The sequence below is a fragment of the Anopheles aquasalis genome, chromosome 3 (genome assembly GCF_943734665.1).
Source record: "Anopheles aquasalis chromosome 3, idAnoAquaMG_Q_19, whole genome shotgun sequence".
Classification (NCBI taxonomy): domain Eukaryota; kingdom Metazoa; phylum Arthropoda; class Insecta; order Diptera; family Culicidae; genus Anopheles; species Anopheles aquasalis.
In genome coordinates, this window is record NC_064878.1 from 65463549 (window position 1) to 65473548 (window position 10000).

At 47.0% G+C, this 10000-nt stretch overlaps 4 protein-coding genes across 6 annotated transcripts in view; 2 read left to right on the forward strand and 2 right to left on the reverse strand.

Moving 5' to 3' along the window:
* Positions 1-101, forward strand: part of LOC126579042 (probable aminoacyl tRNA synthase complex-interacting multifunctional protein 2) — a 1698-nt gene extending 1597 nt beyond the window's left edge. For both annotated transcript variants that reach the window (XM_050242255.1, XM_050242253.1), the window contains exon 4: positions 1-101. This exon is cut by the window's left edge and continues 497 nt beyond it. The gene's annotated coding sequence lies outside the window, so the exon portion shown is untranslated.
* A 109-nt stretch (positions 102-210) lies between these two features.
* On the reverse strand, positions 211-5314 carry LOC126579040 (protein singed wings 2). Its single transcript, XM_050242250.1, has 4 exons — positions 4976-5314; positions 1358-1887; positions 793-1280; positions 211-719 (listed from the first exon to the last, which is right to left on the reverse strand). The coding sequence occupies exons 1-4, from the start codon at positions 5125-5127 to the stop codon at positions 330-332; spliced, it is 1560 nt and encodes a 519-aa protein (XP_050098207.1). The 5' UTR covers positions 5128-5314; the 3' UTR covers positions 211-329.
* The window catches only part of LOC126579041 (UPF0489 protein C5orf22 homolog), a 10552-nt gene continuing 1799 nt past the window's right edge, over positions 1248-10000 (forward strand). Inside the window, exons 1-2 of one of the 2 annotated variants that reach the window (XM_050242251.1) lie at positions 6274-6479; positions 6580-6775. The gene's annotated coding sequence lies outside the window, so the exon portion shown is untranslated. Of the gene's footprint in view, positions 1287-6273; positions 6480-6579; positions 6776-10000 lie in introns of those variants that run through there. The other variant, XM_050242252.1, reaches the window with a different exon arrangement.
* LOC126579039 (cap-specific mRNA (nucleoside-2'-O-)-methyltransferase 2) lies at positions 7428-9944 on the reverse strand. Its single transcript, XM_050242249.1, has 2 exons — positions 9057-9944; positions 7428-8985 (listed from the first exon to the last, which is right to left on the reverse strand). The coding sequence occupies exons 1-2, from the start codon at positions 9789-9791 to the stop codon at positions 7507-7509; spliced, it is 2214 nt and encodes a 737-aa protein (XP_050098206.1). The 5' UTR covers positions 9792-9944; the 3' UTR covers positions 7428-7506.

The window sequence follows — 10000 nt, forward strand, 5'->3', positions numbered from 1 at the left end:
TTTAAAAGGATAAAACTGCTCGATACTCAGCTTACAACACATTCGCAATGATCAAAACAAATAAATCGAAAGTCTTTTCGAGATTCGCATTACAAACTAAAGTACATGAGCTGAAGTTTGGACATTACTGGTAGGTAGAGCGGATGTGAGAAGTTGCTTCGAGCAAAGAGATTACCAGTACAATGACCTTGGCTCAAAGCACTTGAGATCATCGCGTAGGTCCATTCCACAAGCAGTCACTATCACAATTCAGATTACAGTTTGGACTGTTTTGCTTTTAAGTACAGTTTCCCAGCTCCACGATTATCCAAAGGCGAACGAATGGAATGTTAGGGCATTTTCATGATCAACCATGGCAGCTTTCCATACTTCCGGTAGCGATAGTAATCGTAGCCCAGTTTAGTGAAAATGAGGACGATCAGTGATGCAAAAATGATGCTGAGTGTGTTGTAGAAAGCGGCCGTATTGGGTTCCGAGGCCCGGCAGATATCGTTCGGTGTGAGTGTCAGCACGGGCAGGTACTGTTTCCGGCCGTCATCGTCGTTGATAAAGTAGCAAGTTATGTTGCGAGTGTCCGCGACCAGTGATTCGTGTTTGCGAAGAAACCGCTGGAAGCGTATCGCGAAGCGACACCCACAGCGCCACGGATTGTTGGAGAGGTACAGCTTCCCGACACCGGGGTTCCGTTCCATCGCATGCTCCACACTGTAAACCCGTATCTGTAGAGGTACATGGTGGATTGAGTGTAATTAGAAAAAAAAGGAAAATTGATCGAGAAACGCCCACACACACCCGGTTCAGTTTGTTTCCTCGCAGACTAAGAATTCGGAAATGATCCAACCAAATCGTGTCCTCCAATATGTCGATCGAAGTAATCTGATTATCGTCTAGGTAAATATCCTGCACCGTTTGGTAGTGTTCATTTGTAGTGAGGCTGTCTACCGACTGAAGCTTATTCCTGGCAATGTCCAGTACTGTAGTGTTACCGGGCAAATATTGTGGCAACTGATAGAACCCCCGGTCACTACAGTTGACCATAATCATCGGGTGAAAGGATAGTCCGTTATCGCTTAACCGCAAGTAGGACACGTGGCAAGTGCAGTTCCAGATCTCCTCGTGCTGACAGCTTTCTTGTACGACCCGCTTGTACTCCATTGCCGTCACCACCGGTCGTCCCGTGTACTTCCAGTCCTTGCAAACCCAGGAAGGCTTATCAACGTACTGATCGGATCGTTCCCGCAGCAACCAGATCATGTCGTTGGTACAGTTCCAGGTATTTCCTGCAGGTGAGAAAGAAAGTAGAATTGAAATAATGTTCAGTGGTGGGGAAGATGGGTTGCCAGGAGACCGTGGTTACCTTGCAGATAGATATCGACATGATCGCTCAGGAAACGGTACTGCTGAATCTGTTCCAGTTCATTGCCTCGTAGATTGAGAACCTTCAGTTGCTCCAACTCGTAAAATGTGTTCGCATCAGTATGATTAAGCCTCGTGCCAGTTATGTTGAGTTCACGCAGTTTGGACAGTGGCGGAAAGTGGTGTACCAAGCGTTGCAATGTCCTTCCGGTCAAAGCGAATCGCTCCAGCTGCGGTACCAGCTTGGTCAGTATGAGCGGATCGAAGGTACGCGTGGCCCAATCGCATAGAATCAGTTGTTTTGTTTGCTTTAGCTTCGCTCCACCCGTCTGAAGCTTTTTCGTATCAATACCGCGGAAGCACACGGTGCGATTCGGAACCGAGTAATCACAGAACGGCCGATTGTTCCCATACTGTTGTGTTCCAGTAAGCGCGGGCCGCAGGGCACACTCTTCTATTGCCACGTTTTCAACGATGAGATTCTGCAGACTAAGTGGAAGCTGGGCCACGGTCCCCATCGGCAGCACAGTTCTTTATGATTCGATACAAGAATGAAAGAAACGGAACAATAATCAATAGACTGGTCTCGTCATTCAACCGTAGTTTAATGAATGTTAAATGATCCCCAATTGATATCAATTTGTGTCAAGAAAGCCCAGGTACAGGTTCGTTCGGAGCACATTTGTTTGAGCTCTTAATTTGTCACCCGTCCCTTTTTGCTCTGTTCATGAAATACCCATATCGCTCTTCAATTGATTCAAGATTCGATTTGATAAACGACCTCAACCCACGCGTCCATCTGGTGATTTGAATTTGAATTGCTTATCACTCATCCCACTCCGTCCCTGTTCCTTCATCCTTAGTCTCGCTAGACATAGATTCTTCGGTGAAGGTTGGCGCTACGAAGCAAAGCACCCCGTAAAGTGTGTTTTTGCAAAACATTCCTTCTGTTCGTTTCCATTGGTTACAGATGAAATATTATAAAGAACATACTTGAAACACCCTCTCAGTAACTCGGTGGGGCTAGTGACCTTCAATGATTCACACAATCTAAATACAATTAAACTGAAATAGTATATTCTTCTATAAAGTATGCCGTCGATTCCAGCAATGAAACACATTACAATTCGCGGTGCTGTACAATACATTCCACACGTGGGTGTGCGCGTTTTAAAGCGTGTTTTTTCGAGAGGTCTAAAAAAAAGAACCGAAAATAATAATCAAACCAAGGTCATGTCGTTGCCGGTCATTCGCTAACTCATCGTGTCGCAGACCGCGGCGAGTGTTGTTCAGCTGGGGGATTTTTTTCCTGGATTATTGTATAACACCCTCTACTGACCTCCCTTGATTGGCGCCATATGCGGTACCGTACCTTCGAACTCAAGACAAATCGAAACCCATTGTCCAACCCTGACCAATTTTTTTCTCATCTTTTTTTGTGGTATTCTTCATATTTTTCCGTTTTTGGTTTAACGACGCGCACGAAGCATGTAACTGTGATTACATCAAGTTGTTTTTTTTTTACAAAACCACGCGTTCACGGTTTGGCTGCTTTCGGCGAATCTCTGGTCGCATCCGCGAAAGTACGCTAGGGAACGCTTGATGGCTGGATCGATTTTAATCAATCTCCCGGGATTAGTTTTCTTGGGAGCATTTCTACGGTAAAGGAATGTAGATTTTGAATGATTGCAAATGTTCCAGTTCCAGTAGTGCACGATACGCAATGCAATGGTTACTAAGAAACGAAGTTTGCATTACCCATGTGGATATGTTTTATGCTTCTGTAGCTTTGAGATATTTGCATTCTTTGAAGTACTTTACATATAGCAATACCTTCACAGAAATTTTCCGTAGAATTTAGCAGTGCCTCCGGAATGCTGGATATCGTTCAAATCGTCAACGTTGGGTAAAATGTTGCTCATGCAACATAAATGCAACAAAGCTAAATGCAAGTTTCCCCCCGGAAGAGCACATTTATCGAGCACATGGAACGAAACGAAATGCCCCACCCTTGAATATGAACAGTACTACTACTGCTACACCCAAAGTTCTGATGAATTACGCCGAAAGGGATACACCTCCACCCTCCATTCCGGTTGATCCAACAAGTGGAAGCGACAAGCATGCCTCGCTGTAGCCGGGTTTTTATCTTCCAAGATGCCCGCACAAAGGATGCTTTAAAAAGGGACAACACAAGGGGTTGCAAGAGGGCTGACGGTTTAAAACTTATGCAGCTTCGTTTGTATGATGGCCAGACTGTGTGAGTGGGTGGGTTCCGAGGACCAAAGAGAAGAGGAAATTTGATAAGAAACAGAGGATACTTTCACCCTGTTTGGTCCTAAATGGCACAGAACGGTTCACGTTTTTGGGATGCCATTGGCTGGTGTGTTACTATGGAAACGTTTAAGGGGCCGATGGAGTGATGAATCTTTTCGAAAACATTTCCAGTTTTTGGAAACATTTTCTACCCAGAGATTAAAAAAAAAAATGGAGAAAATGGAGCCACAGCAACGCGCGCGAACGGTTGTACTGCGTGAACGATTGTTTGCTTAAGTGATTTTCAAAATAGCTACACTTGGAACCCATTTCTGGAGCCTCTTCTGTATCTTTGTTTACCGACCTTCAGCACCGGATTTGTTTGATTTTTATTTTTTCCGTTGCTACAGTCTCTCCTCTATTATTGGAAAGAGAATTTCCATTTCCAGAATGCTTACAGAGCACAAACAAGCAGACCTGGATGGATCTGTTCTCAAAGAGCTTCTGTATTAATATTACATACAAAGTAAAAGTGAACAAAAAAGGATTCCCATATGGCGGGAAACGATGTTACACATCAAAAGGGCAACGTTATCCTGATATCTTTCTTCTAAACATCCAATCTTACTCGGTTGAAATATGATGTGAATCCCATTTTCGATGGAGACAAGATATCCTTGCCGGGAAGGCCACGCTTGAATGGAGTTAATTGGGACGATTTGGCGTCCTGCAAGCGATTACAGCAGTATATAGGAGCCGCGAACTTTCAAAAAACATCTGCGTCAGGGTAGGAAAATTGCTCTCGGTGTGCTCCTGGGAACTGATTCTCTTATCCAGTCGTTATTTACTGTCTATTGTGTGTCTGCATCACTTGACATCATTTCGATCGATCTCGGATACGCTTGTCCGGGCTTAAGCGCGACCCACGGCACTCCTAGCAGTCCGCCCGACTGCTTGTTCGGATGGAAACCGCCCGTTGTTCGGATTAAACCGTCGGTAATTAGCGCCTCCAAAAATACATCCCACACTCCAAGAGCAACGGCAAACAGAGAGATGCTGGCGATAGCAGGCAGAGGTGGTTTGTATTTTGTTGTACGGTTAACATGGGATTTATCATACATCATGCAAACATCCAAGTGGAAGTTTCCAGACGAGATGCCGGCAAAGGTTCAACCGTCGTCAGGCTTTTGATTCTGGCCTCTAGACAGATGGTCCGGGGACCTTTACCTACATCATTCCAGCGTGTGTTTATGAGTTGAGTTGGTTTTGGAGCGAAATCCGCCAAAGCTGCCCTCACTTCGTTCCCTTGAACGCGCCCCGGTGTGGTTTATGTTTTATTATTCGGAATTAAAACGTTACTTACAAAACAAACACAACCACGTTGATAACGATCATGATGCCGCTGCCGCTATTATTAATCCGTCTGCCAGTAGCGTCATCATCGCGGTGGAAACGCCTAGCAGTTGAACCGTTTAGTTGACCACCTTTCGTCGGTTCTGCAAATTTCATGGTCATCCAAAATATTCTCGCTGGAAAGAAGCTGGTGATGAGGTCTGCTATTATTTCCTTCACTGCATAAACACAAGCCACTGGTGGGTGTCACATCTGCAATGCTCGAAACGCAATGGAGGGACGATATACGCGACACAAACGACGGCACACAACACGTGGTCTCCAGCTCGCTGCCGATGTCCGTCCGTGCGCGTCGAGGTACGGACGGTGACTGATAAAGCCGCGAGCCGTGATAAAACCTCGTGTGGACGTGTCGGCATCTACCGTTCGTAAATTCAGACGAATTCGGGAGGACCCACCTCAATTAACGGGCTCTTGTTGCTCACGACTGGGCTCATGCAGCACTCTCCATACCGGGAGCTCTCTTGGATTCTGCTGACGATTCGTGTTGGCGAGAGATTCACTTCGGTGTGGCTCTCCGTTTGGATTAATTTTAAATTCCACGTTCCAACTAGCGACAATCGTAAATGTTTGCTCGCTCGTCTTTTGCATTTGAATTGCATGGAATTTGCTGAAGGGAAAGTGTGACAAACCGAAACGAGAGAGGGATTCATTCAACCATTAGATGAATCATTCCAATGTATCTCAGAAGAAAAAAAACCCACTAAAAAAACATTTACCTCCATTTCGGTTTAGAATCTGTTGCACATCACTCTATCGGCCAGCACCGCGTGTAGCGGGTACAGTTGTTTAATGGAGACGCATTATGCCCGACGCCGCGGCGATCGATCGCTATATCGTCACATGTTCAATAGGACCCAATGTTTCATTTTTACGATCGATTTTGAATGAACCAACTAACCGCGTAAGAATTGGGGTACAATATCGATTGCGTTCAGCTGTGGCAATACTAAAGTCGATTTAGCGTACACGTGACATGGCGATGGTGGCGGGTAGATCCGAGGTTACACCGTGAAATAACTTCCACAAGCGATGTGCTAATTGTTTAGCACGTATTTCATCCTCAGATGGCCTGGCAGTGAAGCGATGCAAAACGAATTAGTTACCGGATTGCCAAGATGGATGCGGTGATGAAAGAAAGCGTCGAAGGTATTTTTAAAGGTGCAAAAAACTATCACGTCATCATGCTGGGGTATCTTAAGACGATAAACCACTTCTATTTATTGTCGTATTACTAAATCTATCTTTTATTGGCTGTAATTGTTGTGTATAGAGATATTGTATTTGTTTCCAATCAAATGTTCACTTTGATGCCGTTAGTTCTGTTTTTCATTCGATCTGTTTGAATCCAGCTAACCACAGCCAACGCTGATGGACGCACGGTGAAGTAAAACAAATTGCGTCTCGCCTGGAGCCTGTCACGAACGCGTTCCCTCAGCTCGGCAAACTGCTGGGTAATACAGTGGGTGGTCTACAATCTACCCGAAAATATAAAAAAATAAGAAAGTTCTTGTCCTTTCTGTTCTACTCTATCTTATCTAATCTACACTGCAGCAACTATGTCAACGGCCCGGGGACCAGACGGAGCAGATAAGTGACATGGTCCCCGTCGGTCGTCGCTACTCCCAAAGGCGGATGGCGGTTGTCTCCAGCGTGTTACACGTACGAACAGAAGCATCGTCCTATCTGGCACGATCCGCGACGGTAGCCACGTCCGCGACACTGAGCCAGGCACGTTGGATTGGTACAGGTAAGCGTTTGCACCATTCCAACACGCGACTGGCTTAAGCCAATGGCACTGTCGTCGGTAGAATCTGTGTAAAATGACGCAGTGCCGCAGTTGAAAATTGAAGTAAGATTACACTCGATTAGCCGTTTCACAAATAGATGTTACGCATTAAAATAAACCGGCACTTACCGATCAGAAGCGGATTAGAATTACTCGGTGCGATGAGGATCATCAGCAGGATACCACATAACGTTGCAAAACACAGGAAACGCATGGTTGATCTCACTTGCCTCTCTAGATGAATAAACCGAACTTCGAAACGGAAAAATAAGCGTCAGGATTTGAAGGCACTTTCTGCACCACCACCAAACGACTGACCGCTGCGGGGCGCAACCAATAATCATATATATTTTTTGGACGCTAAATTCCCCCTCTGGAATCACACGGTGGAGGGGCTTGAGCAGCGCGTACGTTGTTTTCGCTGATAAGAGCGATCGACAGACCGACCCGCATGGCCCGGTGGCGCATGTATCGATCTGGTCAACTGCCAATCACGTTTCGGGGCGCCACCATTTGGCGGACTTATTTTTTGTACACCATCAAAGGTGGCGTCATAATCGAATGTTTTGCTCGATTCGGATCCAAGAATGCGCTGATTCACACCTTTTCAATCTATGGTTTTGAGTTAAAATTGATTAAAATTTATTTATTGAACGCCTATCTTATTTTCATTCTCGTTTCTGGGCGGCACATCATTTGGCCATGTGCGTCTTCTCCACAGCATCCAACAGTCGCGCACAGTAGATCAGACACAGCGAGTTGTTGTAGTTCAGCACGGCGTACTGAAAGTCGCCGTCCAGCAGTGAGGTAATGGGCACCAGGGTAAGGATCGCTTTCGAGGCACCAGGAAGTGTCGACGCCACGCAGCTACTGAATGCATCGTTCAGGGTTAGCAGATTCGTGACCGCATCCGGTCGAAGGCGTCGTAAAGCGAGACGTGTTAGCGACAGCGGTTCAATGCTTTCGAACACATACAGCTTCAGTAGATAGAGCATTCCAACACTGAACTGAGTGAGAGCGAGCCAATTTTCAAGGATCAGCTGAGTCGGTGAACCGTTCGGTGTTGCCCCAGTCGCATGCACAAAATGCATTATCTTGCACACGATAGTGTGAAACAGTTGCTTCTCGAAACGATCGTAGCTGGTAATCGAAGCGTATGCTAGTATATCGACCGTGATCGTACCATTTGCTTCCGCTCGAACGATGTTTTTACTTTGGCGTTGCAGCGCACCCTCATCGACGATCACTGATCGGTACAAATCGATCGTTTCGTTTAACAAACGAAGATAGGAGATGAGTGCGAATTTGGAATTTCTAACTCTCGCCACCGGTTTTCCTACGGTAAAGGCTAGCTCCTGGAGCACGGCCAGACCGTGCGATGGCCCCCGCTTCCTCGAGGGCATATCATCAAACTGTGCATCAGGATAGATCGATTGGCGTGTAAGCGTAATGTGATCGAGTCGTTCGCGTAGCGCTTGCACGGATTCCAGCACGCTCAACGTCGATCCTCGCACGCGTCGCTCATTGTACGTGCCATGTGATTCCTTTTGGTTCAGATTAGAACCACTGGCAACGTTAATGCCGCGTACGATCCGCTCGGCAGCACGGATGGGTGTGATACGGTAACGTTCGAAGAACATTGCCGCGATCGTTTTCTTAAATTCTATCAGTCTTTCGTCCTCACGAGGATCGGTTGTGCCGTAGAAGCGAATGTTGCTTTCAATAACATCTGACTGCCAGCGCACGAACTGGTTGGCACAGGCGGTTACTTGTTCTACGAACGCTGTTGGAATCGTGGCCGGATCGAAGAGTGTAGTCCGGGGTTTGGTAGTATCGGTAAGCAGCAGTTGATCGTATATTCGGTCGAGATACGCATCGATGCCGGTCGGTCGACGGTATCGCTTTGCGATTAGATACACCTCGGAGTTGCCCGGTTTCGAGGTGCAAGGTTTAAAAACGTGCAACTCTTCGAAGCAATAGTGCAACAGAAAGAGCAAATTGACGCTGGAATGTTCGAACAGTGTGAACATCTTCAGCACGAAGTGTCCCCCAATACCGAGTACACTGAGTGCTATGATCGTTTCGGCAAGGTGCAACACCGATACCCGTTCCTCTTGCTCTTCAGGAACATCCAGACAATCGATCGATCCGTCTGCCGTCACCAGATGAACCTGCAACGAGGATGGAAAGGGTTAGATGATTACCGTCGTCGCATAATTGAAGATCTCTTCGCCACACCTACCATTGGCCACTGCCGGCTGCGGTCGATGATGGCAGCACGATTCTCTCGCACAAGAATGTCACCCGTGGCGTCCACACCGAAGCACCACCGGTCGAGGGTGTGGAGAATAAAGCGATCATCCGGAATCATGTATCCCGGGCAGTTACCCTCGTAGTACGGGTTCAGCGTACAAGCGAACCAATCCCAACCCGTCCGTGGCCGGCAGTTGAGTCGTATGTAGTGATTCAGTGCGGTCACGAACGCTCCAGGGGCTTCGCACAGATGCACACTGTAGAGGTGGGGTGCCTCCGTGTCGACAAGCTCGTAAGCGGCCACACATTCGTACAGTTTGGCGAAAGCTTGGGTCACAAACTCGCCCTTTACACGGTACCGCAGCTCGTTCAGAATCGGCAGCAAGGAAGATCGATGCCGCGTGTGCTGATGCCAATCGCTGATCTCGAAATCGTTCAGCCGGTTCTTGACATCATTGAGATGCCGTTTCTGTTCCTGCAGCGAAGGCACCGTGTACTCCGGGCACCGGTAGAGCGTGTCCAGCGGGGGCAGCAGATCTCGTCGCGGTGATTCCTCCGAGATGGGCCGGAAGTGGAACTTTTTCTCAAACTGCACACGCACATCGTGAAGCACGCTTTCTAGCTGATTCTGGTCCATCTCAAGGTGCCGTGCGTTATCACTCTCCGCGGATTCATCGTTCCGTGATCGAGATGTACCGGCCTGTTGCTGCTGTCTCGATCGCATTTTCCGCGAGCACGAGGAATCTTCCTTTTAATTTGCCATCCATTTAAATCATCTCATGAAGGAATTGAAAGCCTGGCCTAGTCTAGAGTAGTGAAAATAAAACTTTCAACACTTTAACTTTCTTTACGGATTTCGTACTTCGCAAATCGCGAAACCGCAGCAGCTCCGATGAAAACCAAAACAAGCTACAGAACTGTCAAAAGTTTTCT